The sequence below is a fragment of the Dipodomys spectabilis genome, unplaced genomic scaffold (genome assembly GCF_019054845.1).
Source record: "Dipodomys spectabilis isolate Male_0828 unplaced genomic scaffold, ASM1905484v1 ptg000299l, whole genome shotgun sequence".
NCBI classification, from domain to species: domain Eukaryota; kingdom Metazoa; phylum Chordata; class Mammalia; order Rodentia; family Heteromyidae; genus Dipodomys; species Dipodomys spectabilis.
In genome coordinates this window covers 2005736-2033189 of record NW_024870976.1, presented here as the reverse complement: position 1 = coordinate 2033189, position 27454 = coordinate 2005736, and the positions used below count along the sequence as shown (strand labels likewise).

Genomic DNA, 27454 nt, shown 5'->3' with positions numbered 1-27454 from the left:
CTGTCCCCAGAATGCCCGTGACACACCCTGAGTGACAGGATGTTGTTCCTGTCCCCACCCCAACTTTGTACTGGCTTGTTCTGACTGGACATTTTAAAGACTTTGTAAACTCCAATAAACACGCTGGCGTCTGCTCCCTCTGCAGTGCTCACCGGGCCCCTCCACTCCTCAGCCACCCCGTCCAGGCTCCCTGGGCGGCCTGGCCAGCCCGTGCTCCAAGCGACCAGGCCTGGCCCGGGCAGGGTCCTCTGCCTGTCACAGCCTCGGGCATGTGCTTCCACATCCATCACTCCCCGGGAAGCTGCAGGACTGGCCACCCTGTGGGGCACTGCTGGGCCCTGACCTCCACGCCGCCCGCCTCCCCTGGCGAGGTCCGGAGGGGCTCACCCACATCCCAGGAGCACCGGGATGCTCCATACAAGGCTTCAACATCTGCGGGCTGTGACCTGACAGCCTGCGGTTGGCACAGGAAGCCGATGTGTCCCATCAGGAAAAATGGCCTCTGGCCAGGGACCCTCAAGAAGGGGGGCACAGGGCTGGGGACAGCGTGGCCTTTTGGGTTCCCAGTCCCACAGGCAGCCATGGGACCCGGGCCAACCCTTCTCCACTGAGCATGTCCGGGCCGGGGTTCCTGCTAGCACCTTGCTGGCTGTGGTCTCTCTGCGACCTCTGCCTGGGCTGGTGGCCCAGAGCTGGGGAGGAACACCCAGCCCTTGGGTCTGAGCTCTGACAGCCAGCTTGACTACGAAGACCTGTGAGGGGCAGAGCCAGGATGCAGGGCGGGGACACGTGCCAGCCCAGGACCTTGGTCTGTTCAGGGAACAAGGCGGAAATCAGCCCACGCGTTCCAGATGGGAAAAGGGTGGGTCAGAGACAGGAAGGTGGCAAGCCTGACGGCCACAGGGCCTTGGCCCATGCCGGGTCCTCTGCACAGAAAGGCATCTGAGGTGGTGCAGGGCGGGCTCTGTGGGGGGCCTGTGTGCAGAGTCCTAGGGGCCCACCGCCCCACCTCCTCCTGCGGGCACAGCCTGGGCAGTGGGAGACCTAAGTGCCGGGACTCCTGGTGGACTTGCACCGGCTGGGAGGCCAGGGGGCTGCTCTAAACCTGGGAGGGGCAGGTGAGGACAGGGCCGGCCCACAGGTGGCTGGGAGCAGCTGGTCATGAAGGCTGCAGAGGGGGCCAGAAGGTTTCCCTACTGTAGCCTGGGAGCAGACTCAAGCCCCTGGGCTGGAAGAAGGGGAGGAGCTGGGCAATGGCTGTCTGGCATGCCTGAGTGGCCCATGGAAGGGTGAGCTGCTCGGGACGGACCCAGGACCCAGGGCCCGGGGCCAGCAACAGGCATCGTGATGTGGGCGGGGGAGCAGCCACTGCCGTGCAGGGCAGACAGGCCGGCAGGGGATGGTGGGGGGTGGGGGAAGGAGCCACTGCCGTGCAGGGCAGGCTGGGCATCACTGGTCTGGTGGCCTTGCTGGCCCCTGCATTTCTCTTGATCTGAGGGGCCTGGGGTAAGCAAGCCTCTTCAAGGCCTGTCTGGCAGACCAGGTTCAGAACCCTGAGCCACCTGGCAGCCCAACTCTCTGTGCCCCCCCCCCCACACACACACGGGCGATGGGTCAGCGGAGGATGGAGCCTCATGGCCGTGAGGACCCCAGCCTCTGGTTCACCTCCAGGGCTGAGCCCTGGGCTCCAGACCACAGCAGAGGAACCCACACTGGCTGTGTGCTCCGCTGGGCCCCCCGAGGGCCCTGGTGCTGTGGCTGGGCAGGCTCTCCAGATCCAGATCCCAGAGTGCGGCAGTGGGTGCCGTGCCAGGGCCGGTCAGCGGAGCCTCACGTGACCTGTGCCTCTGACGAGGTCTCACCAGACACACAGGCACCTATGTATATGTTTATATATATATATGTATATATATATATAAAAGATTATTTAACAGTTAAATACATTCCGTCTCGAGTCACTCGGGACAGACGCTGGCCCGACGCACGCAGGGCTGGCCGGGCGCGCGGGCTGCGGCTCTCAGTCACAGAGTGTGGGCGCGGGGCTCGCCGCGCATGGTGGAGCGCTCCCGGCGAGCGGCGGGGCGCTCTGCGGGCGGGCACCTCACTGCGCAGGCACCTCGTACTTGAAGATGACGCTGAAGAGCCGGCCGCCCAGGCGCTCGGCCAGCCAGGCGTTCTTCACCACGGCCAGCTTCAGGCTCTCGCAGCGCAGCGCCGCGTGGTAGTTGGTGTGAACAGCTCGGCCCATGCCCTCGATGACCACCAGGTCGGCCCCGCGCTCCCGCACCAGCACGGCCAGACCCTGGTCCAGGCGGCTTTGAGGGGAAGCAGCAGCATTAGTGAGAGGCGGCATGTGGGAAACTTGTGCGGGTGGCGCTTTTCTAGGAGGCGGTGGCCAGCAGGGACATGGGGGGGGGTGGGCCTCCAAGCTCCGCTCGCTGCTATGGGGCCTGTCTGTCAGGTTCAGCTTCCTGGCAGCTGCCTTGACCCCCAAGGCCTGGGTGGGCTGCCTGGGAGCTCCTGTGGTCACCCCAGCTCCTTCCCAGAGAATCTTACATCCTCATCCAGTTGCCAGCCAACTCCTCCACCTCAGAGCTGGCTGTGAGAGGCACTGAGCGGAGCCCCACAGGTGCCAGCCTCTAGGCCTCTAGGCCAGGTGGCTTTCTGGGGTCACACACCGCCTCCCCTCGGCCTCCCCGGCCCCGTGGCAGTGCCGGTTACCTGAGGTCGAGGCACGGGGAGCTGGAGCCCGTCTGCACCAGCAGCAGCTTCTCTTCCCGGAGTGCAGAGCTGCAGAGCACAGGGGGTCAGTACCGGGACCCCTCGGCGACTCCCACGCCCGCGGGTGGGCCCGCCCCCAACAGGCTGCACATGGCCAGCACCTACTGGACAATGGGGTCCATGGCCGCGATGCGCTCGGCCACAATGAGGGACTCGCCATAGGTGACGTCATTCAGGGCGGGGCCAGAGTTGCATGCCAAGATGACCTGCGGGGACGCGGCCTTTAGCTCTGTGGCTCTGGCCCGGTGTGGACCAGCCCCAGTGCGCCCGGCCAGCCCTGAGCAGGTCCCCAATAGCCAGCGGCTGCGGGGCAGGGCTCTCAGCGGCCTGGTGGCTCTGCTCTGTGGCCTCTGGGAGGGAGCAGAGCCCGGGGCAGTGAGCTCGGCGTGCCCTCGAACTCCTCCCAACTCTGCCCACCCCACGGGACTGGTGACGCCTGTCCCCAGGCCCCAGTGAACGGCTTTCCAGAAGGCTGGGTCAGCCCTAGTCTACGGAGCTCAGGCCCTGGACTGGAGCTGTGCCACCACAGGTCCAGATCCTTACCCAGCCGAGCCCACACCTACCTGCAGTGACAGCCGCAGGGGCCCTCAGCGGGGCTCACCCCACCGAGTGGAGGTGCCCAGGGGAAGGGTCCCACCCACACAGCCTGCACACTCACCTCCGTGCCTCTAAAGAGTAGCTCCCTGACAAAGGGGAAGACTCCCAAAATGATGTCTATTCCACTGTTATCTGCGAAAATTAAGGCACATTTATGAGGGGGCCCCTGTAAAACAAAACCAGGACGTTCAGTTGGGAACAGGTGCATCCAAGCATTTCACACACCACCACTCCACGCCCCTGCAGGGCCGGGCCGGGGCCCTCGGGTTCCCAGGACACGCAGGCACTGACACAGGCAGCCGCGGGGCCCTATGCTGCTTGTCCCTCTGGGCTGCTAAAAAAAGTCCCAGAGGGCTTTGGTGCAGAGGCCAGCTGACCTGGCTAGTGGTCACTGCGGGCCAAGCAGGGAACAGGGACGTTATATTTTCTCTGCAATGTTGGGCCTCACACACGTGCTGGCCAAGCACTCTACTGTGCCTCCCAGCTCAGGGGCAAGTTCTGCCATCAGCTCTATGAGACAAGGCTGTGTGCTCTGCCCACATCCGGGGACATCTGGGGCAGTTCCACCCGTCTCCCGTGGACTGATGACCCCCAGCCTGGCCCTGGCCCTGGCCCTGGGCCCATCTCCCCAGGGCAGAGGGGGAGGCAGCCCCACACACCTTTAGTCTCTGCAGCCACTCGCTGTAGGAGTCCACCAGCCAGGGCCGTTCTGTGGAAACAGTAACCCAAATAAATGAGTGCGAGGGGGCCCCTGTTCTGGCGGCTCCTCTCTCCGGGGCGGGACCTCTGACACCCAGGGTCACAGGGAGCCCGGTGCTGAGGGGGCGTGTCCCCACCCCGGCCACTGCCCACGGGCCACCCAGCCACATGCTGAAAATCAGCACGTGTGTACCTTGTAACTTCCTCTTGGCTTCTTCAAACCCAAACCTGGGGTCAGACTCCAGGACACTATGGAGAAAAGAACCAAGTTACCATTCCCACCGGCCAGCGCCTGCCGTGCCACGCGGCCGAGCTTGGTGGGGAGGAGCCTCTCAGAGATGTGATGAGCAGGGGCAGGAAACGGTCCTCCGTGTGCGTCTGAAACACCCCCCGGGACAGGCCTGTGACCCCAGCAGAGGCTGGGGCCAGGGGAGGGCTGCCTCCCTGTGACCACCCCGTGGGGTGTGGGCCGGAAATGCCACTTCTCCAGCACAAACACGGCTTCCTCTGAAGCTGCCCGCCATGAGGAGCCCGGGGAGGCGCCGAGGCAGCCGACACACAGGCACTGAGCCGCTCCGCACAGCACCTTTCTCGCAATGGGCGTGAGCTGTCACACACATGGGTGTGTGACCGCTGCAAACGTCCCCGCCAAGGTCAAGGCCGTAGCCACGCTCTGCTGCGTCCCTCCCTGTCAGGGAGGTGCGCCTGGCCTCAGGCAGGGCCGGAGCAGCACGGGCGCCCTGCAGTCCAGTCTGCCGTCCCGGCCGCTGCAGCCGGGCCGGGCCAGACAGCCTGTTGGGGGACGGACACTCATGCTCCGGATCAAAGGAAGGGGCCGGGCCAGGGAGGCCCTGGACACCTACTCAGACACGGCCTTGGCGCCCCAGTCGAAGACGTTCCCAGCCAGGAGTCCCTTCACCAGGGCCAGCTGTCGCTCCTCCCAGCCCAGCGCGTCCAGTGAGCGCGTCACGCTCTGAAAGCACTTCAGTGCCAGGCCGTTTTCTTGCTGCTTCACCTGCAGAGAAGCCAGCCCTCCATGACAGCCAGGTCAAGACCTAAGCTGAGGGCCCAAGGGCGCGCGCTGAGGAGACACACAAGCCTAAAGTGCCATCTGACACAAGGCACACCTGGGCGGGGCGGGGAGGGGGCCAGGTGCAGGAAGTGGCAGGAGCAGGGGTCCCCCAGGCAGCGGGGCAGGGGCAGGCAGGGAGCAGTGAGGCTCTGGCCTGGATGCAGGCGTCAGAGCGGCCATCTCCTCACAGGGTGCGAGCTGGGGCTGGGGCACGCGGGCTCACCTTGGAGTAGGGGTCCGGGAAGCTGAACTCGTTCAGACAGTGTTCCCTGGTGTCCAGCAGGCTGCGCACAGTCAGTGTCCCGTAAGCACTGGGGGTGGAACCGGGACAGAGCGGGGCTGAGCGGGGCACCCCCCCACTGCGAGGCCAGGGGGAGCCCCACAGAGGTGTACTGGGGTGCTGGCCGGGCACACGGCACTCACAAGGGCTGCTGCCGCAGTGTCTGCAGCTTGCTCCAGTACTTCTGCCGGAACTTCTCCGCCCTCTCCACCGCATCCACAGACTCGGGCTGGCTGGCCACAGCTCGCTTCACCACCTACCACACAGCCGGGTGGTCAGGGGCTCCCAGGCCCACCCTGGGCATGTTCCCTACAGGCCCCCACGGCCGGGCTGCCTCCCCCGCCCCCCCCAGCAGGACAGCAGGCTCTGTGGAAGCACTGGTGGCACTGGTGACAAGGCCATCTGCCTAGTGTTTCACTGTGGATGAGGGCCTGTCCTGCACCATTCTCCAGTGTCTACTGTGCGAGATGGAAGCAGGCTCTACCCCTGCGCCTTCCTGCCAACTGTGAGGTCCGAGGCTCACACGTGAGCTGCTCAAGGGCCAGGGCAGAGACCAGCAGAAGCGGGAGCTCCTACCACAGCACCAGAGCACAGCGGGGCCCACGCCTCCAGCCACAGCCGAAGAGCTAGGTCCAGCGTTACCACCAATGTTGACTAAGGAGAGGTGGAGAAACGCTCCGCCCCATCTCCTGGGCCTCACCCCAACAAGGACATGACCTGGGGGTTTGGACAGAGCAGACTCTGCCCCCAGCAGAGGCGGACGCAGTCGGTGTGAACAGACACCTGGGAAGGGGTGTGTCTGAGGACAGTGGGTCATGGCTGGAGGTGGGCCTTAAAGGGTGGTGGGCTGGCTTGAAGGGGGTCTTAGACGCTTTTGCCCTGGCCCTTCCCTGCCTCTCCCTCCGAGCTTCCTGGCAATAAGTCTTCCTTTTTGTTCCTGCCAGATACTCCGTCACAGTGCGAAGCCACTGCATCCTGTTTCCGGAAGCAGGGACACAGTGGGGTGGCCGGGTCCCCCAAGGCCCGCCGGCTGGGCAGGAGGCTCAGCAGAAGCAGGCCGGCGGCCTAAAGGAGCGGACTGGCCAGCATCCAGGCCCCCGCCCCACTCTGGCTTTTCTGCTGTGCAGCTGGGAGCTGCCTTGTGCCCAAGAGCAGAATCGCCCTTCCTGGACTTAAACCCAGCTTGTGGGGCTTTGGAAAACCCCTCCCTGCCCTCCACCTTGTCTTCACCCTGCAACTTCTCGGAGGGCTGGAGCCAGCTGCTTCTGGGACTGGGCCCCTGGAGCCCTGGGTGCCCACACAGGTTCCCCCTGGGCCCAGACCCTCACCCCATCCAGGGCTTCCTCAAAGCAGGTCAGCCAGTACTTGCGGGCCAGGGCGTCGTCAGTGAGGTCCACAGTGTCGGGCACATAGGAGGACGGGTCCTGAAGGAGGGGAAGGCTGACCAGGGGCCTCTCCAGGCGATCCATCTCTAGCAGGTCGAACTGGGAAGGCAAGGAGTAGCAACCGTCTGCTTTCAGAAAGAACTGACCAGGGCTGGGAAGGTGGCTCAGTGGTAGAGGGCTTGCCTCGAATGCTTGAGGCCTGGGTTTGAGTCCTCAGCACCACGTAAGCAGAAAAAGCCAAAAGTGGGGCTGTGGCTCAAGTGGCAGAGCGCTAGTCTACAGCTGAAGAGCTGAGGGACAGCGCCTAGCCCAGAGTTCAGGCCCCACAACAACAACAACAACAAAAGACAGAAAGAACAGACAGCTTAAGCTTTGCGTTCTCTACAGAAGCAGATGACAGTCCCCTTCGTCTCTATGCAAGACCCTCGACTCGCCTTCCTAGAGCTGCGTGGACACTCCTTGGACTTGTCATCTGGCCTGGCGGGGGTGGGTCCACACCTCAAGATTTCTAATCTGTCCCGCCAGCGCGCCACGGCGCTGTCCCTCAGCACCACCCCACTTCCGCAGCACCGGGGACTCCTCAGTGACCCCACTGTCCCCTCATGTCCCCTCACGCCATCTCCTCCTGACCCACTGTCCCCCCGTGTCCCCTCACGCCATCTCCTCCTGACCCACTGTCCCCCCGTGTCCCCTCACGCCACCTCCTCCTGACCCAGTGTCCCCCCGTGTCCCCTCACGCCACCTCCTCCTGACGCACTGTCCCCCCGTGTCCCCTCACGCCACCTCCTCCTGACCCAGTGCCCCCCCGTGTCCCCTCACGCCACCTCCTCCTGACCCACTGTCCCCCCGTGTCCCCTCACGCCACCTCCTCCTGACCCACTGTCCCCCCGTGTCTCCTCACGCCACCTCCTCCTGACCCACTGTCCCCCCGTGTCTCCTCACGCCATCTCCTCCTGACCCACTGTCCCCCCGTGTCCCCTCACGCCATCTCCTCCTGACCCACTGTCCCCCCGTGTCCCCTCACGCCACCTCCTCCTGACCCAGTGTCCCCCCGTGTCCCCTCATGCCACCTCCTCCTGACCCAGTGTCCCCCCGTGTCCCCTCACACCACCTCCTCCTGACCCACTGTCCCCCCGTGTCCCCTCACGTCATCTCCTCCTGACCCACTGTCCCCCGTGTCCCCTCACGCCACCTCCTCCTGACCCAGTGTCCCCCCGTGTCCCCTCACGCCACCTCCTCCTGACCCAGTGTCCCCCCGTGTCCCCTCACGCCACCTCCTCCTGACCCACTGTCCCCCCGTGTCTCCTCACGCCATCTCCTCCTGACCCACTGTCCCCCCGTGTCCCCTCACGCCACCTCCTCCTGACCCACTGTCCCCCCGTGTCCCCTCACGCCACCTCCTCCTGACCCAGTGTCCCCCCGTGTCCCCTCACGCCACCTCCTCCTGACCCACTGTCCCCGTGTCCCCTCACGCCACCTCCTCCTGACCCACTGTCCCCCCGTGTCCCCTCACGCCACCTCCTCCTGACCCACTGTCCCCCCGTGTCCCCTCACACCATCTCCTCCTGACCCAGTGTCCCCCCGTGTCCCCTCACGCCACCTCCTCCTGACCCAGTGTCCCCCCGTGTCCCCTCACGCCATCTCTTCCTGACCCACTGTCCCCCCGTGTCCCCTCACGCCACCTCCTCCTGACCCACTGTCCCCGTGTCCCCTCACGCCACCTCCTCCTGACCCAGTGTCCCCCCCGTGTCCCCTCACGCCACCTCCTCCTGACCCACTGTCCCCCCGTGTCCCCTCACGCCACCTCCTCCTGACCCAGTGTCCCCCCGTGTCCCCTCACGCCATCTCCTCCTGACCCACTGTCCCCGTGTCCCCTCACACCACCTCCTCCTGACCCAGTGTCCCCCCGTGTCCCCTCACGCCATCTCCTCCTGACCCAGTGTCCCCCCGTGTCCCCTCACGCCACCTCCTCCTGACCCAGTATCCCCCCGTGTCCCCTCACGCCATCTCCTCCTGACCCACTGTCCCCCCGTGTCCCCTCACGCCATCTCCTCCTGACCCACTGTCCCCCCGTGTCCCCTCACGCCATCTCCTCCTGACCCAGTGTCCCCCCGTGTCCCCTCACGCCACCTCCTCCTGACCCACTGTCCCCCCGTGTCCCCTCACGCCACCTCCTCCTGACCCACTGTCTCCCCGTGTCCCCTCACGCCATCTCCTCCTGACCCAGTGTCCCCCCGTGTCCCCTCACGCCATCTCCTCCTGACCCACTGTCCCCCCGTGTCCCCTCACGCCACCTCCTCCTGACCCAGTGTCCCCCCGTGTCCCCTCACGCCATCTCCTCCTGACCCAGTGTCCCCCCGTGTCCCCTCAAGCCACCTCCTCCTGACCCACTGCCCCCGTGTCCCCTCACGCCACCTCCTCCTGACCCAGTGTCCCCCCGTGTCCCCTCACGCCATCTCCTCCTGACCCAGTGTCCCCCCGTGTCCCCTCAAGCCACCTCCTACTGACCCACTGTCCCCCCGTGTCCCCTCACGCCACCTCCTCCTGACCCAGTGTCCCCCCGTGTCCCCTCACACCACCTCCTCCTGACCCACTGTCCCCGTGTCCCCTCACGCCACCTCCTCCTGACCCACTGTCCCCCCGTGTCCCCTCACGCCACCTCCTCCTGACCCAGTGTCCCCCCGTGTCCCCTCACACCATCTCCTCCTGACCCACTGTCCCCCCGTGTCCCCTCACGCCATCTCCTCCTGACCCACTGTCCCCCCGTGTCCCCTCACACCATCTCCTCCTGACCCAGTGTCCCCCCGTGTCCCCTCACGCCATCTCCTCCTGACCCACTGTCCCCCCGTGTCCCCTCACGCCATCTCCTCCTGACCCACTGTCCCCGTGTCCCCTCACACCATCTCCTCCTGACCCAGTGTCCCCCCGTGTCCCCTCACACCATCTCCTCCTGACCCAGTGTCCCCCCGTGTCCCCTCACGCCATCTCCTCCTGATGCACTGTCCCCGTGTCCCCTCACACCATCTCCTCCTGACCCAGTGTCCCCCCGTGTCCCCTCACGCCACCTCCTCCTGACCCACTGTCCCCCCGTGTCCCCTCACGCCATCTCCTCCTGACCCAGTGTCCCCCCGTGTCCCCTCACGCCATCTCCTCCTGATGCACTGTCCCCCTGTGTCCCCTCACGCCACCTCCTCCTGACCCAGTGTCCCCCCGTGTCCCCTCACGCCACCTCCTCCTGACCCACTGTCCCCCCGTGTCCCCTCACGCCACCTCCTCCTGACCCACTGTCCCCCCGTGTCCCCTCACGCCATCTCCTCCTGACCCACTGTCCCCCCGTGTCCCCTCACGCCACCTCCTCCTGACCCACTGTCCCCCCGTGTCCCCTCACGCCATCTCCTCCTGACCCAGTGTCCCCCCGTGTCCCCTCACGCCACCTCCTCCTGACCCAGTGTCCCCCCGTGTCCCCTCACGCCATCTCCTCCTGATGCACTGTCCCCGTGTCCCCTCACACCATCTCCTCCTGACCCAGTGTCCCCCCGTGTCCCCTCACGCCACCTCCTCCTGACCCACTGTCCCCGTGTCCCCTCACACCATCTCCTCCTGACCCAGTGTCCCCCCGTGTCCCCTCACACCACCTCCTCCTGACCCACTGTCCCCCCGTGTCCCCTCACGCCATCTCCTCCTGACCCAGTGTCCCCCCGTGTCCCCTCACGCCACCTCCTCCTGACCCAGTGTCCCCCCATGTCCCCTCACGCCATCTCCTCCTGACCCAGTGTCCCCCCGTGTCCCCTCATGCCATCTCCTCCTGACCCACTGTCCCCCCGTGTCCCCTCACGCCACCTTCTCCTGACCCACTGTCCCCCCGTGTCCCCTCACGCCATCTCCTCCTGACCCAGTGTCCCCCCGTGTCCCCTCACGCCACCTCCTCCTGACCCAGTGTCCCCCCATGTCCCCTCACGCCATCTCCTCCTGACCCAGTGTCCCCCCGTGTCCCCTCATGCCATCTCCTCCTGACCCACTGTCCCCCCGTGTCCCCTCACGCCACCTCCTCCTGACCCACTGTCCCCCCGTGTCCCCTCACACCATCTCCTCCTGACCCACTGTCCCCCCGTGTCCCCTCACACCACCTCCTCCTGACCCAGTGTCCCCCCGTGTCCCCTCACGCCACCTCCTCCTGACCCACTGTCCCCCCGTGTCCCCTCACGCCATCTCCTCCTGACCCAGTGTCCCCCCGTGTCCCCTCACGCCATCTCCTCCTGACCCAGTGTCCCCCCGTGTCCCCTCACACCATCTCCTCCTGACCCAGTGTCCCCCCGTGTCCCCTCACGCCATCTCCTCCTGACCCACTGTCCCCCCGTGTCCCCTCACGCCATCTCCTCCTGACCCACTGTCCCCGTGTCCCCTCACACCACCTCCTCCTGACCCAGTGTCCCCGTGTCCCCTCAAGCCACCTCCTCCTGACACGCAGTCTCCTGGGCTGCCTCTCTCGGGCTGCCGTGCCTCAGTCTCGTCGGGCAGTGCCCTGGCTCCACATCCATCCTTCCACAAAGGGCTGCCAGACTGCCCAGCACATACCGGCCCTCAGCTCACTTAGCTACGTCAGTGGCCATCTGTATGCCCCGGTCACTGGCAGCGAGCACATGAGCATGTCAGAAATGAGCACCGCACTGGAGTGCAGGTGTCCTGGTCCAGAGGAACCATCAAAGGGACACAGCAAGCCGGGCGCTGGTGGCTCACGCCTGTCATCCTAGCTACTGAGGAGGCTGAGATCTGAGAATCACAGTTCAAAGCCAGCTAGGGCAGAAAAGTCCATGAGACTCTTATCTCTAATTAGCCACTAGAAAACCGGAAGTGGCACTGTGCCTCAAGTGGTAGAGCGCTCGCGTTGAGCTGAAGAGCTGAGGGACAGCGCCCAAGCCCAGAGCTCAAGCCTCATGACCCCCCCCCCCCCCACACACACACACACACATACAAAGGGACACAGCCCAGCCCAAAGTGATCTCCATGATCTCCACCAGGGACAACCTTGCCTTGCCCTTGGCAACTATCAGGGACATCATACACCTGGACCCGGGCTCCCCTTTACCAGGGTGTGTGGGCCTGCACTGAGGGGCAGAGCAAGGCCGCCTGGACAGTGAGATCGGAAGGACAAGACACCTGCCCCCAGATGGCAGGGAATGTACCAACTGGGGAAAGGGGTACAGAGGCTACCACCAGTTTCCTAGCTTTCCTCCTGCTTGGCACAAGTAGCCTTCAGAGCCACCCAGTCTTCCTGGCAAAAGGAAGCTTCAAGAAACTTTGGTTCTGGCTCTTCTGGAAGCAACCACCCCAAAAACGTCAGACAGGTGCCCATCTGTCAGCAGGACACATCACCAGCCCAAGAGCAGGGCATCAACCGGGCTCCTGGCGCTCCTGGGAAGTCCTTGCACCCACCTTGCTTACTTCGGGGCAGGCATCGCAGCTGCACTCCATGAATTAGGTGCTCAGGCAGAGACACTGAGCAGTCTCCACCTGCACCCGGCCCAGAAAGGATGTATGTGCAACACGCATGGGCCGCCCGAGCCTCAGGAGGTCTGCCCTCACCCCTAAAGGAAGCTGCTCAACAAGGAAGAGAAGAAGTGCCACAGCCTCGTCCTGGGATGACGTGGACCTCTGCATCCTGAGACAGCCTTGGACCTGCGTGTCTTCTGGGATAGCCTTGGACCTGTGCTTGTCCTGGGATGGCCTTGGACTTGTGCTTGTCCTGGGATGGCCTTGGACCTGTGTGTCCTGGCATGGCCTAGGATCTGTGTGTCCTGGGATAGCCTTGGGACTTGTGTGTCCTGGGATGGCCTTGGACCTGCGTGTCCTGGGATGGCCTTGGACCTGTGTGTCCTGGGATAGCCTGGGACCTATGTGTGCTGTTCGGCCACCCTGGCATTTACAAAGCCTGTCCAATGTGTACAGTGAGTACAGAAGTCACGTGCCAACCCCAGCACATCACCAGGGAAGCTCAGAGCCTGTGGGGCGACAAGCCCTGCCAAGCAGGTGCCGGCTGGCGGGGGCCGAGGAGCCTCAGCAGGCCTCACACAGGTGCACCGTGCTCAGCTCACCTCCCGCCAGAGCACAAGCCCAGACACAAAGGGCCTCATCCACACGGGGAACAACAGACATCCTGAAGCACAGGACGGAACACGGACTAAGGGCAGGTGCCCGGAGCTGAGCAGGCAGTGCCGGGAGCCCGGCCCCGCCTCGGGGAGAGGCCTGGCTCTGGGAGGCCAGCCCCGGCGCTCCTTGGGGTGCAGCCACACAGGCGAGTGGTCGCAGTCGCAGGGGCGGGTGGCGGCTACTCACCGTGCCGCTCCTCGTCCGCTGCGCCAGGCAGAGTTCGGGCGCCGTGCTCATCAGCCCGGAGCTGCCTGCATAGTTCTCACCCCAGCTGTACTGGTTAGGATCTGGAAAAACGAGAAGCCGTCACCGTGTCAGCCTGGCCCTTGATTCAAAAGGGGAAAGTGGGGGAGGAAAAGGGACAAAATCACTTATTAAATACTAGAAATACCCATTCTTGAGGCGTGCTGAGGCCTGCCGCTCCCCCCCCTCCGGCCGGGCTCCCCAGACAGCCGTGAGCTCAGGCCCAGCCTGTGTGACTGCCACCACTCAGAGATGCATGTGCGCACGGCCACGCTCTACTTACTGTCCTGCTCAGCTCCTTTTAAAAACGCCCCGATGGCACCCAGGTAGCCCTCGTGTCTCAGGAACAGCGCCTGAACTTCTCCCTGCCACAGCCAAGCCCACAGACAGCAGTCAGTGTCCGGTCAGCACTGTTCTACACCAACTGCACCCGAGACCCCAACTTCTGCTCACAACTTCACGCCACCCGGGGACCGGAGGACCCAAGTGCCAGGGAGCAGCCCATGGTCTCCAGGACGCAAGGGTGGTCCTGTGCGGAGACAGTGTCCTCCAGGAAGCCGCCCCACCAGCCGCCCTGGGCGAGGCTCTCGTCCGTGACCAAGTCCTGGAGTGCCTGCGCCTGGCAGCAGTGTCACACTGCTGAATGGCAGAATGCCTGCAAATGGCTGGAGGGCAGGGCCAGGCCGGGTGGGTGGGTCTGGGTCTCCCGGTGGTCTGTCAGGGCCCCGGGGAGCTCAGCTGCAAGGGGTGGCGAATGTGGCCCCATCCCGGTGCCTCCAGTGTCTCCATGCCCTGTGGCCAGCCACAGCCCCGGTCAGCACGTTGGTCCTCCTGGATAGTCAGTGGGGGTCACCTTGGAGAAGAAGTTGATGCTGTAGGTGATGGTGCGCATGGTCGCAGGGTGGCCGCGGATGAAGAAGCCCCCGAAGTACACCCTGTCCACACCGTGGAGCGTGGCGTAGAGACAGGCGAGCTGCCCGATGTCGTTGCTGATCATGTGCAGCAGGCTCTTGGCCATGTCCTCTTTGGAGAACTCTGAGGGGCAGGAAAGCAGAGCCGGGCGTGAGGGGGCGATGTCAGACAGGTCATGCGCGTGTGACACGGGACCGGGCTCTGCTGCACCAGGCTGTTTTCAAGGAGGAAAATCCCACCCAGCCCGCTTCTCCTGACTCGCACTTCCTTGGAAACAAAGGCGAGCAGAACGTGTTAATGTTCCGGGAGCGCTGGCCAGGCCTGCAGCAAGCAGGAGCCGTGGGCGCGGGCGGCTCTGCAAGCCCAGTCTCTCCCCCCTCCCCGGTGGCAGCGGCCAGGCAGGTACCTCTGTCGGCCGTGGCCGACTTCCCAAAGCTGCTGGCGATGAGGTTGCCGCTCAGCCCCAGGGTCTGGTGGGCGCCGCCATAGATGTCTTGCACCAGCATGTCCACGTTGGCGTGCTGGCCCTTGGAGGCCAGGTGCAGCAGCTCATCAAACTTCTGCAGGGGCAAAGCGGGGTGGTGACGGGCCCCGCAGCTGGTGGGGTCCACGCTACCCTGGAAACCAACTTGCTAAAGGGACACAAAAAGCTCCCCTCAGCACCCCAGGTCAGAGGCAAAAGAAAATTGGAGGCCACAGACCACCTCACTGGTTCTGCTCTGGCAATCTACACCGCCCCCCAAACCCTCCAGCTCAGCTGGGGAGTCCGGAGCCCATACGGTGTCAGGACTACAGGCCCTTTACAGCCTTCCAGCCACAGACCTTCCTGCAAAGGGGCAGGAAGCGGAGGTCTCCACAGGCCAGCATACCTTTGTTTTGGTGAGCAGAGCCCCGAGGCCCCAGAAGGTGCCGCCTCCAATGGAGCTCCCGCCAACCCATTCAAACCGGTCCTCTGTCTCCACCTGGGACAAGAGCGAGGGTGGACAAGTCAGCCACAGAGGCCACCGCGGCCAGGGCTGTTCCCGTCCACTCCCGAGAGCAGCTACAGGGGTGTGGCCACAATACCGGCAGCAGGGCCTGCTCACCCCTCAGCCATCGGCTCCATGAGCCTGGGCACCGCCTCTGTGACACGTGTCAGGTTTGGCCCTGTGCCCAGCACTGGCTCCAACACAGGGGACAACGAGTGGCCACTGAGTCACTGGCTCAGAGTTCTGAGAAGTTGAGACCCACCTTCACGATGGAGACTCCGGAGCCAATGTTAACCAGAAGGTACGGGAAGATGTTGGGGTGATTTGTCTGGAACCGGAACTCGGGGTTGGAGTCTTTCTGATACATAAAGGCCTCGTGTGGGATGTTCTTCAACACGAAGTTGCAGCCCTTTATCAAGCAGGTCATCACATCTTCCTTGTCCACTCTGGAAAGAAAGAGCCGGCCACGTGGAGCAGTCCCAGCCCAGAGGGGACTAACTGTGGTATGCTTGCCAGGCCATGGCACAGAGCTGCTCGGCTGTGCCCGAGCTACAACCCAGAGACGCTGCCAAGCTTCAGCTTCTCAGTCTGACAGACAGATCTGCTTTCCAGCGGCCACGCCAAGGCAGCGCCCATGCGTAAAGGCAGGAACTGCAACAGGGAGCCCAGCTGCCCAGGGCCACACCACACCCATTGGAGCCACCAGGGGGCTGGGGCTCTTCTCCTGGGACCCCTCTCCACTTACTTGAGCTGCAGCTTCTCCTCAATGAGGTCCTTGAACTTGTATGCTCCACCCCCTGTTGCCTGGATGACCTTGGTCTCGGTGTTGACCAGGTGGTCTTTGATGAAGTCCAGGCAGGCTTCGATGTAGGTGTTCTCAAACTTGATGAAATGCAGACGAGCTGTCACCTCTTCCTGAACCGAGATCTCATAGGGGGGCTCATGGTCTGGTTCTGTGTCCTGGAATTCAGCAGGGTGTTGAGGGGACAAGCCCAGGGGGTTCTGAGCACAGCGCTGCCATCTGCCCCAGGTGCCACAGCTCATCAATCACAAAGCATGCAGGTGGGGCCTAAGGCAGAGTCCTAGGAGAGGAGGGAGGGACCCAGGATACCCCAGGGCCCTCCGGGAAGCCTCTGCAGGAAAGACCTGCCCTAAGGAGCAGGAACTGGGGTGTTCCCACAGAGGGTTAGAGGGGAGACGAAGTGAGGACTCAGGGATGGGTATCAATATTACAATTTCCAGGAGGCCTTAACTCCATTTCCGGAATGGCATGCAAGAAAAATTTCTCTTCTTTTTCAATTTCCCCCTACTTCAACTCGTTATATTAAAATAAAATCCTTGCTAAAGCTTTAAAAGTAAAGAAAACAAACTTCCAGAACAGCCAAGCTGACGTATGTGGGCAGCAGAGAGGCATGGTGGCTCACCTTCCCTGAGTGGTCGAAAGACCGCACCTTGGCCACTTTGTGCTGCACCGTTGAATAGTACGCCAGCTTGGTCAAGGACCCGCCTACAAGAGGAAGACAGACAGGGCAAAAATCAGAACCAAGATGGAGGAGGCCTGGAAACTGTCCTCCTCAAGCTCTCTGGGGAATGCCAGGGCTGTAGGAACAGCCTCCCCCGGGGGACTGTGACCTCCATGGACAAGGCATTCGGTACCCGACTGGTACCCAACAGAGGACGGGGAAAGGGAACCACCGAGAACAGCGATCCCAGTAGTGTGTGGTCTCTGACAAAGAATTCAAAGATTCCTTTCTGTACACTCTGATCACTAACAGAGGGACAGTGCCATCCGGCATCCGGTGCACTCGACTGTCATTTAAGAAAATTCCATTTCACATTCTGATCTTGATAGTGGCCCAAGGAAATGAGTTGATGCACCCAGGTTTTCACTTGAACAAGCTGGCTTCCCGTCGGCATAAGGAACACACACCACATCTCCTCATGGTTGGTGGGTGGTTTTCAATATCTAAGGCAGGGACCAGGGCCAGAAAGAACCTCCTGGCTCTTGGGTGCTCGAGTTCAAGTTAGCCCAAGCCCCACAAATGTCCAAAGGAAGTCAGACAGAGGCTTCCAGGCACCAGCCTCTCAATGTCACAGGGGCCCCGTGGCCTCTGGGGTATTGCACCTAAGTGGATGCTGAGCTCCCAGAAAAGCAAGAAGCCTTTGTTCACCTTAGACACACTTCAGAGAAGAGAATCCCAAAAAGGCACTGCCAAAGACAAGCCACAGCTTGTCGACCCTCCTGAGCAAAGAAAAGGTACAACTGTGTTCAAGGGTTTGAAGGCCCTCGACCGACAAGCAGGAGAAAAAACAGAAAGCTCAGCAATACAGAATGAGTTCTATAAACGGCTTTTCCTACAGGGCCAGCCAGGATCGTGGTAAGGAAAGAACCCTCTCACCAGGCAAGTGAGAAGGCTACAGTTATTTCTAAATGGTTGCACTGTGCGAAGGTATCACGGGAATATGTGAGAGCAAATACTCGGGTCTGCACACAGATGTGGAAACACCAAAGGTATCTGAAGGCCAAAGTCCTCCTAGTTAGCAAGTTAAAGCCCTCTTCTGAGTGCCAGGGCTGCCAGTCCTGCCTGGTCAGGCTGTGGACCAGCCCATGTCCCGTTAGTGAACATGTCACAGACTTAAGCTCATTCCCTGGCTGTCCTAAGCCCCTGAGCTCTCCTCCCTACCCCCATCCTGGCCCGGCCCCAGAGCAATGCCAAACGCTTCCTATCCAATCCCCAATCGCCCCCCCCCCCCCACACGCACACACATACTGCACAGGCATAAAGATGGGTTTTAGGAGGCGCCAGAATTACTACAAAGTCCCAAGTCCCAGAATCTGTGTTTTTGGTGTTAAATTTAACCCACACCCCAAATAGGACACCCTGGCATGTGCCTGCATGCACAGTGCTCTGCCCTGAGAAGCCCACCAAGGTAAGGCTGTAGCTACCTACTCCTTCCCCCAGAGGTAGCAGAAAGGGCCGAGGTGCTGGTCCAGTGAGCACGGTGAAGCTGGCAGAAGACAGGCCTGCACACCCTGGTACAGCCTTCTGCGCCCTGAGGCTGGCACCAATCTAGTGATTACGGGCAAGTCCCGCTGAGTGCAGTGGCCCGCGGGCCTGGGCACTCACACTCCTGTTTGCCGGGCCCCGGGGCTGTTCTCCTCCACCTGTCTGGCTCCTTTCAGCTTTGGGCACCGGGCAAGGGCAGGACAACCTGGGGCCCTTTCCTGCCTCACTGCCCCCAGAAATCCAGTCAGGTCACAACCACCGGCATGTTCTGATAAACAAGTCGTCCCTGGGTGTTTCCAGCTTCCAAAGCAGCACAGCAGCCAGTGCAGCTGACCTAAGGTCGCTATCTGGAAGCGCAGAAGAGCGGAGTGGCCAAGGGCGCGGGCAGCTGTGGTTTCTTGGACCCACAGCCCTGGGTTAGGGAAGAGGAAATAGGAGAAGCCCGTGTCTAAGCAGGCTGCTGACAGCACATGGGCTTCGAGGGGGCCGGGATGGGGCCCCCCAAACAGGAGATGGGGCCCCCACAAAGGAGATGGGCCCTCCAAGCGGGAGATGGGACCGCAAGCAGTAGATGGGACCTGCCCCAAGAAGGAGATGGGGCTGTCCAAGTGGGAGATGGGCCCCCAAGCAGGAGATGGGCCCCCAAGCAGGAGATGGGCCCCCAAGCAGGAGAGGGGACCCCAAGCAGGAGAGGGGACCCCAAGCAGCAGAGGGGACCCCAAGCAGGAGTTGGGGCCCCAAGCAGCAGAGGGGACCCTAAGCAGGAGATGGGACCCCAAGCAGGAGAGGGGACCCCAAGCAGCAGAGGGGACCCCAAGCAGCAGAGGGGACCCCAAGCAGGAGTTGGGGCCCCAAGCAGCAGAGGGGACCCTAAGCAGGAGATGGGACCCCAAGCAGCAGAGGGGACCCCAAGCAGGAGAGGGGACCCCAAGCAGGAGAGGGGACCCCAAGCAGGAGAGGGGACCCTAAGCAGGAGATGGACCCCCAAGTGGATGGGACCCCAAGCAGGAGATGGGCCCTCAAGCAGGAAACGGACCCCCCAAGTGGATGGGACCCCAAGCAGGAGATGGACCTCCAAGCTAAAGGGGGGTTGGGCTCCCATCCGGTCGGCGCCACTTCCTAACAGGGGCCTAGACAAGCTCGGGCCCCTTCCGGTGCCTCGGTGTCCCGGGAGTCCACGGGAGGGGCGTCGGGGTCTGGCGGAGCCGGGGAGGCGCGGCCAGGGCGCGGGCGCGGAGGGTCCCCAGAACCTGCCGGCCGCCCCGAGCCCCGGCGGCGCGCCCAGCTGTCAACCGTCGGGGCAGAGTGGTCTCCGAACCGCGGAAGACCCCGGGACCTTGCAACGGGACCCGCACCGCGGCCCACCGCACCGGACCCGCCTCACCGCGGCCCACGGCACCGGACCCGCCACACTGGGACCCGCACCGCGGCCCACCGCACCGGGACCCGCCACACCGGACCCGCCACACCGAGACCCGCACCGCGGCCCACCGCACCGGGACCCGCACCGCGGCCCACCGCACCGGACCCGCCTCACCGCGGCCCACCGCACCGGACCCGCCTCACCGCGGCCCACCGCACCGCGGCCCACCGCACCGGGACCCGCCACACCGGACCCGCCACACCGGGACTCGCACCGCGGCCCACCGCACCGGGACTCGCACCGCGGCCCACCGCACCGGACCCGCCACACTGGGACCCGCCCCGGACCCGCCTCACAGCGGCCCACCGCACCGGGGCCCGCCCCGGACCCGCCTCGCCGCGGCCCACCGCCCCGGACCCGCCCCGGACCCCCGACCCGGGGCCCCCCGCCCGGACCCCCGCCCCGGACCGCACCAGGGCCGCCGCCGCGCCGACTACGAGCCCCGGCGAGCCCCGGTCCGGCCCCCGGGAGCCGCAGCCCCGCCGCCGCCGGGCCGGGCCGCCGGGCCGCGGACTACAAGTCCCGGCGAGGCCGTGCGCGGCCCGCGCCCCGCCCGTCGTCCTTCCCGCCGCGCCCGCCTCGCCGCCGCGCCGGCCCGCGGCCCCCGGCCACCTATGTCGATGGCGAAGCGCTTGGCGTTCTCCAGGTTGCGGAAGATCTCGTCCGGCGGCAGCGTGATGCTCTTGTCCAGGCTGTCCCCGCTGCTCCCGCCGCCGCTCGCCCCGCACTCCGCCATCTTGGAAGTGCCCGGCGCCTCGTCGGCCATGGAGATCTATGCGCATAGATTTGACTGCTAACCGCCGCGCGCATACATTATGCTAATGAGCCCGGCCCCGCCCCGGCCCCGCCCCGGCCCCGCCCCGGGAGGGCGGGGCGGCCCGGGCGCCGGTCCCAGGGGTCCTCCGGAGGCCCGGCCTGCACCCGGGGATGGTCCGGTGCTTACCCCAGCCGGCCAGATGTTAACTGGGAGTGTTCTGGGCCCGCGCAGCCGCGCGCTGGTCGGATGGGAACTTGGCCCTGCGTGCGGCTGCAATGTCCCCTGACCTTCGCGAGGGTGACCCGCCCTCTGCACCCCCCACATGTGACCTTCGGTGCTGACAGTCCTGTGCACTCCGTGGAAGCCGAGGTCCCCCTCCCCGGCCTCCTGTGTCCGGGACCAGCAGCCGAGGAAGCTGCGCACGCTGACGGGTGTAAGGAGAAGGAAGCAGAGGCCGCCTAATGCAAGGCAGGGTTTCTGCACGACCCCGGGGGGGGGGGGGGGCAAGGCTTGGGGTGAGGAGAGGAAGGCCTGTCCTCCCTGAAGGCCTGTCCTCGTGAGGAGGCCCTGGATGCTTGGGAAGGAACTGAGGGGGTGGGGTCAGCACTTGCCTCTGGTGGTCCTGGACAGGTCACTTAAGAGTCTCCTGTCCTCAGCCTCTGTCTGCAAGTTGAGAGTATCACTGTCAGCTGAGCGGGCTCCTGGGAGCGCAGTACTCAGGGACCTGGCACGGCTTCCGTGGGGAGACAGCCAAACAGGTGCTTCCTTCCCAAGGGTGTGTGCTTGCAGGGGAGGGAACCTGCCCCGGGGCACGCAGGTCTGCTCCCTGGAGCAGAAGGCACCTGGCACTGAGCTGTGCCCTGCCTTCTCTCCATACCCAGAGCAAGTCCCACTCACTCAAATGCTGCTGCTGTGCAATAAACATGTGGGCTGGATCTGCTCACCAGAGACCCCAAGAGGCCACTGGTAGGCCCTGGGCTGGAGGAGTACTCTGAAGAGAGGGGAGGGGGGGAAATGTTGGGCGAGGAAGAGGCCAGGGCAGGGCCTGGCCCACCTCTGTGACTTGTCCTTCAGAAAATGTACAGCCATACCTAGCTTCTTCCTACCCTGTGCCCCGTGGATTTCACCTTGGGGAGAGACTGTGTGCCTGGGAGCTGTGGGTCTTGGTTCTTACAGACATGGCCCACAGGTTTTAGCTTGCCTAAAAATAGGTGTCCTTTCTGAAGCCAAGGATAGCCCCTGGCAAGGTTCATGGCTGGCATTCTGTGGATTAGCACTGACCAAAGCTGGCCAGCCTGGCTTAGTCCAGCAGGTGCCCCCGGGCACCTTGAGGTCACTGCAGTGGGGCAGGAGGAGGGCAGGGAGAGAAGTCTTTTCAAACTCTCCTTCTGTGTGGCCCAGCTACGTCCTTTTTCGTGGAAAGAGGAGATGCACTGTGCCCTTGGCTCCCTCTCGGTGAAGGTCCTACAGCTGTCACCTTGCCAGCCCCTCCGGGTCCCAGTAGGAACCAGTCATCTCCAGTGTGTAGAAAGCAAGAGGCCTCTCTCCATCCTGCCTTTCCCGCCTCCCTGCTTCCTCCTCAGCCCTTCAAGCAGGGGCACCCCTCCTGGGCCCATGGGCCCCTGCAGGCCCACCCCCTGGCTGTCAAGGACCGACAGACAGACGCGAGGCACACACAGCGGAGGTCTTGACAGCTTTTATTAGAAGCCCTTGTGCAGAACCGTCGGTGGGCTCCCCACGCGACAAAGCGTTCGCCTGCCAAGTCCAGAGTCGTGCCCACACGCGCCCACCCACACGGCAGCGCGGCAGCACCCTGTAAGGATCATAGTGGAGACCTGCCCTTCCCAGACAGCCCAGCCCTGGCGGCCACGCGCTGAGTCCGTTCCTATGAGGACACACCAAGAGTCAGCCTTCACAAAAGGCAAGGCGCCCGCGGCCCTTCCCGCCTGCCCGGCGCAGGCCTGGCAGCCGCGGGCTCGGAGCAAGTCCTCCGCCGGCCGGGGCGCCGCGGGCGCGCCCGACCCTACGAACGTCATAGAACCCGGCGGCCCGGGACTTCGCAGAAGTCAACTGCTCAACCCCGCGGGGTCAGACACTCGGCCGCGGCCGGGCCCAGGGCGCCGGGCCCCGCGCCGCCGCCGCGCGCATTCTCTAAGAATGAGCTCCCCCGCCCGCCGGCCGGCCGGCCCGCGGGGCAGCCCCCCGGGGCGGGGCCGGACGCGCGGGGGCCCCCCCGGGCCGGCAGGTCACCAGGGCCGCCAGAGGCCGCGGGCGGGCGGGCGCGGTGCGGCCGCGGCGGCCTTGGCGGAGGCGCGCGCGGGCGGCGGCGCGGTGCCCGGGGCCGGGGGCTCGCTGGCGGGCGCGGCGGGCGCGGCGGGCCGCTGAAAGTGGTAGAGCAGCTTCATCTGCGTGTCGCTGGCGGCGTGCAGCGTCAGGAACTGCACGGCCTCCTGCAGGCACCACGAGTAGCCCTCGCTGAAGTCCTGCTGCAGGCTCTTGGGGCCAGCGGCCGCGGCGAAGGCTGCAGGGAGACGGGGCTGCGTGAGCGGGCGGGGCGGCGGGGCGGCGTGCAGCCCAGGCGCGGGGTTGGGGGGCGCGGGGCGGCGTGCAGCCCGGGCGCGGCGTTGGGGGGCGCGGGGCGGCGTGCAGCCCGGGCGCGGCGTTGGGGGGCGCGGGGCGGCGTGCAGCCCGGGCGCGGGGCGCGGGGTAGGGGGCGCGGGCGGCGTGGAACAGGGCGGCGCGAAGCCCGGCAGCGCGAGCGGGGCGCGGGGCGCGCGGCTCACCTTTGCTGTGCTTCAGGTAGCTGACGGCCATCTCCAGGATGTCCGCCTTCTCCAGCTTGGAGTTGGGCTGGTGCCGCGCGAACTCCTGCTCCAGAAGCAGCTTCAGCTGCTCGATGCTGCTGTTGATGCGATCCCGGCGCATCTTCTCCACCACCGGCTTCCGCAGCTGCGGGAGGGGGGGCGTCAGGCGGGCGGCGCGGGGGCCGGGGCCCGGGGGCCGCGCGCCGGGCGGGCGGGGACTTACTCGGTTCTTCTCCTTGGGGCTGAGCATCTCCACCGCCACGGTGCTGGGGGCCATGCCTGGCGCGGGCGGGAGGGCGGGCGCGGGGCGGAGCGGGCGGGCCGGCGTCCCGGGCTGGCGCGGCCGCGGCCCCGCGCGCCCGGCCCTTTATAGGCGCGGGCGGAGGCGCCGGCGCCTGGGGCCCGGGCGCCGCGGCCGTTCCCACACTCGGCGGCCAATGGCGGCGCGGGCCGCACAAAGGCGCCGGCCCATTAGCGCACGCTAAATTGCCTGTGAATTGGCGCGGGCACAATGGGCGCTCCCCGAGGAGCAGGTGGGCCGCGCGGCACAATGTCCGGGCTGTGGGAACGCGCTCGCCCTCATTAGCATCCCGGGGCCTGACGCGGGGAGCCCCGGGCCTCAATATGCTGCCTTTTCCCAGGCCCGGGGAGGGGTGGGCCGGAAGGAGCGGCCCCTTCCTCTCCCCCCCCCCCCCCCCCCGTCCCCCGGGCCGCGCGGGGACTCCCCACTGCTGGCCGGCAGAGGCCAGGGCGCACAGAGGGGCTAGGATTAAGTGCAGTGGATTCCAGGGGTGGCGTGTGGTGGGGTGGCGTGGGGGGATCCCCCTCTTGCCGGTGGGGAATTTGCTGCCCCTGGGAAAGGGCGCCGGGGGACCCCCCCTTCTCCTGGAAGAGGCAGTGGTACCCTGGCCCACAGCTGGAGGCTAAGATCTCTCTCAGGATCAGCCCTGTCGGTCTCCGGTGCCAGTTCCCTAGGCTGACCTGCGGCCGAGTGACCTCTCCGGAGCTGGGAAGGGAGCACCATGCCGGCTTGGGGCATGCCCAGAAAGCCAGGGCCTGTGGGGTATGCAGCCCCACACTAGGCAGCCCCCCGCAGCCCCTGCACCTCCTCCCCGGAGGGGGTTTATGAAGCAGGGAATTTAGGCTGCCCCTCTGGAACCAGCAGGCAAAGTCCTTGCCTCCTCTCCCCATCTCTAGCCTAGAAACTCCCCCCCCCCCCCCCCCCCCCCGTGGGTCTTCCAGAAGGCCCTGCGCAGCCTGCGGGCGCCCGTGGGGTTTACCTTCCTTCCAGAGGCACTGGGCCAGTGGGTGGAGGTGGCAGAGGTGAGGGCTGGAGCCTACCTGGGTAATGTCTTGGCGGTGAACCGCCTTGATGGTTCCCCCAGCGTGGCACCCAGCCGGCTGAACTGGGGGCTGGTGGCTGCTTTGGGGACCAATACCACGGTAGGCCTCCAGAAGAAGGATGCCTGGAGCATCTGCCTGGAACAGTCTCATTCTGATTCTCCATGGCCAGGGAGAGAGCCCAGCAGTCCCCCAGGCGCCGGAGGGGCGGAGTGGGACCTAGACTGGACCAGCCAAGTCCAAGCAGAAGGTGGGGACGTCAGTCCTGGGAGCCAGAGGCTGACACTGGGATGCTTCAGCCTGGGTTTAGATCTGGAGCCCGGTTCCCTGCATGTCCAATGACAGCTGCATCTAGAGATAGCCCGGACCAGGGGCTGACGAGGAAATACTGAAATATGTTCCTACTTCTTGGCAGTGACCCACCGCCATGAGGGCCTGTTGAGTGAGTCTGGCTTCAGGAAGCCATTGGTTACCTGTGGATGGATGAGTCCAGGACAAGGGAAGGCTTGCTTTGGCCTACGTCAGGATGGCCCTCTACGGTCAGCTAGTTATAGGGTGGATAGCCCTGCTCTCCTGCCTCCAGGACCCCCTTAGCACACCTCTCACCATAAGCTAGAGGCTCCTCTCTGAGCATGTGGGGCCTGCCGGGGGACTCCAGCCCTTGTTTGATGGAAAGGGCAGAAGACACCTCTAAGCCCAGAGGGCAGTGTCTAGGCAACGCCTATCCGTCCACCTCAGTCCTGAGCACTGGCACCAGCTGGCACCGTGGGGGAGGATGGGCAGGGCCTACAGTCTGCACAGGGAGACCCGGCAGTGGTCAATAGAGCCACTCTGCAGCCAAAGCGGGATTCATGCTAGGTGGTGGCCAACCCGTAGGTGAGCTCCCCGGGGGAGAGCTTGCGAGGGGCTGTGGCACCATCGCCCTGCCAGCCCAGGCCAGGGGCAAGCTAAGGACAAAGGCACAGAAGCGAACCGGGCTGGGCTGGCTCTGGCCACGGCCAGCTGGGTCTAAGGGCACACGTGCCCTGGCAGTTCTCTGGCTGCTGACGGCAGGGACCGTGGCTGTGCCCGGATGTGTGTATGTGGGACAAACGAGCCGCGGCATGGTGTTCCGGCCAGACCCGTTCCCCCAGGCCTGGCTGGGGCTTGCATCCTGCCCTTCTGGTCTCTTCCCAGAGCTCACTTCTGGGCCCGAAGGAGACACGTGCCAGAAGATGCAGTCCAGCCTCCACCCCACCCCGACTGCCTGCACCCTGTGGTGGGCCAGGGCGGCAGCCTACCCAAGGGGAGGGTGGTGGGTGGGCCGTGGGGGAGGGGCCGCCCCTCCCCCTCCTCCTCCGTACCCCCTCCCGGAGCAGAGCAGCTTTGATCCAATTTTCAGTGGTGGGAAATATGAAATGAATGGTGTTAAATCCCAGCTGGATGAAAGGCTGGCTCTCTCCCCAAGTGCGGGCCAGATGGCAGCCCAGGCGGCCTCAAGGCACACGCCCGGCCTTTGTGGGCCATTTAACACTGTGAATGGGGCCAAAGTGTGGGAAACTCGCTGGGCTCCGGGCTCACACCAGCCCCTGTGGGGGGCGGGGGCGGGGAGGCTGAGTGGGGAGGATGGCTGCCCCAGGCTGGAAGTGGGGGCACTTGGGTCCTCAACCTCAGTTGCTCATAGCAGCAGGAGGTGGGGGGGGGGCTCTGAGGAGGGGGAGAGTTTGCCCTGTCCCTGCACCTCCTGGGGCCATCACCTGGGGGTCCAGAACTCTGGGGGGCCCTGTCACTGTCCCCCCATCTGGGTGTTATACTTTGCTGGCGGTGTGTGTGGGCTCCCCGCAGAGTGTGCTTGTCTGGCATGGGTCTGCCTGAATTTGCGGAGTTAGGACTCAACCCATATCTGCAGACCCCCCTGCCCCTCCCAGGCTGATGGCAGAGCCCAGACAGGGGAGGGGTTTGGGGGAGGTAGGAGAGGCTGAGGTGTTGCTCCCCTCAGATGAGCTAGGGCTTGAACTCAGCACGCTGGCCTGCAGCTTTTTCCTGAAGGCTGGCGTTCTACCACTTGACCACACCTCCACTTCTGGCTTTTTGCTAATTAATCGGAGATGAGAGTCTCATGGAGTTTTCTGCCTGGGCTGGCTTTGAACCTTGCTCCTGAGTAGCTAGGATTGCAGTAGGCCCCTGGCTTGACAAAGGAAGATTTATGCAAGTTTGTGGAGCAGTGCTGTGAGTTCTCGGAAAAAAAAAAAATCAACCAGAATCCTCATGGAATTCAGTAATTCCATTTCTGGGTCTATGCCTCGAACTGAAAGCAGCAGGGACCCAAATAGATAGTTGTACACCGTGTTCATAGGACCCAAGAGGTAGAAGCAACCCATGTGTCCACTAACCAATGAGTGGACAAAGAAAACATCATACATTCATACAATGAACTATTACTCACCCTTAAAAAAGGAGAGCCTGGCACATTACACCGTGGAAGGGCCTTGAGGATGCTGTGTAAGGGAAATTGACTGGCCACCAAAGGACACATGCTGCGGTTCCACGAGCAGTTCAGTTCACAGGCAGAAAGCAGAAGAGTGGCTGCCTGGGGCCGGGGAATGGGGGGCCGAGTTTCAGACTGGGGAGATGCAGATGGATGGTAGTGAGTGTACTTGAACTACTGCACTACATGACACTGAAGATGGTCAGATGGTTGTGTTTTATGTATCTGCCACAATTGAATTAGAAAGGAGCTTTTTGTCTTTTTTTTTCTGTAGGTGGTAAGGCTTGAACTCTGGGCCTGGGTGCTGTCCCTCAGCTCTTCAGCTCAAGGTGAGCGCTCTACCACTGGAGCCACAGCGCCACTTGCCAAAAGGAGTTTTTTTGGGGAGAAGAGGTGCCTCTGTCCTTATGGGGAAACAGCAGCTTCTAATGGCCTTTGCCAGATGCCTGCACACCTGGACCTGGACCCGGAGCCTTGGGGCAGCTGGACCAGGAGGTCTCAGCAGGCACAGGCTTCCCTGCCGGGCCGGGCCTGATTCACAAGGGCTTTGATGGGGCGGTGGTAGGCTGT

At 64.2% G+C, this 27454-nt stretch overlaps 2 protein-coding genes across 2 annotated transcripts in view; both read right to left on the bottom strand.

Annotated features, from left to right (window-relative positions):
• Pank4 (pantothenate kinase 4 (inactive)) overlaps positions 1-20304 on the bottom strand; it is a 28170-nt gene extending 7866 nt beyond the window's left edge. Inside the window, exons 1-20 of the mRNA XM_042701917.1 lie at positions 20128-20304; positions 16509-16591; positions 15830-16044; positions 15347-15530; positions 14986-15078; positions 14523-14676; positions 14058-14239; positions 13488-13569; positions 13148-13248; positions 6758-6913; positions 5573-5685; positions 5373-5460; positions 4941-5092; positions 4271-4326; positions 4038-4087; positions 3440-3544; positions 2887-2987; positions 2722-2790; positions 2101-2315; positions 533-536 (exon numbers count right to left, since the gene is read on the bottom strand). Of these exons, the coding sequence (XP_042557851.1) occupies positions 2102-2315; positions 2722-2790; positions 2887-2987; positions 3440-3544; positions 4038-4087; positions 4271-4326; positions 4941-5092; positions 5373-5460; positions 5573-5685; positions 6758-6913; positions 13148-13248; positions 13488-13569; positions 14058-14239; positions 14523-14676; positions 14986-15078; positions 15347-15530; positions 15830-16044; positions 16509-16591; positions 20128-20281 (2352 nt within the window). The 5' untranslated portion in view covers positions 20282-20304 and the 3' untranslated portion in view covers positions 533-536; position 2101. The remainder of the gene's footprint in view (positions 1-532; positions 537-2100; positions 2316-2721; positions 2791-2886; positions 2988-3439; positions 3545-4037; positions 4088-4270; positions 4327-4940; positions 5093-5372; positions 5461-5572; positions 5686-6757; positions 6914-13147; positions 13249-13487; positions 13570-14057; positions 14240-14522; positions 14677-14985; positions 15079-15346; positions 15531-15829; positions 16045-16508; positions 16592-20127) is intronic.
• A 2212-nt stretch (positions 20305-22516) lies between these two features.
• On the bottom strand, positions 22517-23388 carry Hes5 (hes family bHLH transcription factor 5). The gene is made up of 3 exons (XM_042701956.1): positions 23300-23388; positions 23056-23221; positions 22517-22793 (listed from the first exon to the last, which is right to left on the bottom strand). Exons 1-3 carry the CDS (start codon positions 23351-23353, stop codon positions 22519-22521), a joined length of 495 nt encoding a protein of 164 aa, XP_042557890.1. The 5' UTR covers positions 23354-23388; the 3' UTR covers positions 22517-22518.
• Between the last annotated feature and the right edge of the window lie 4066 nt (positions 23389-27454).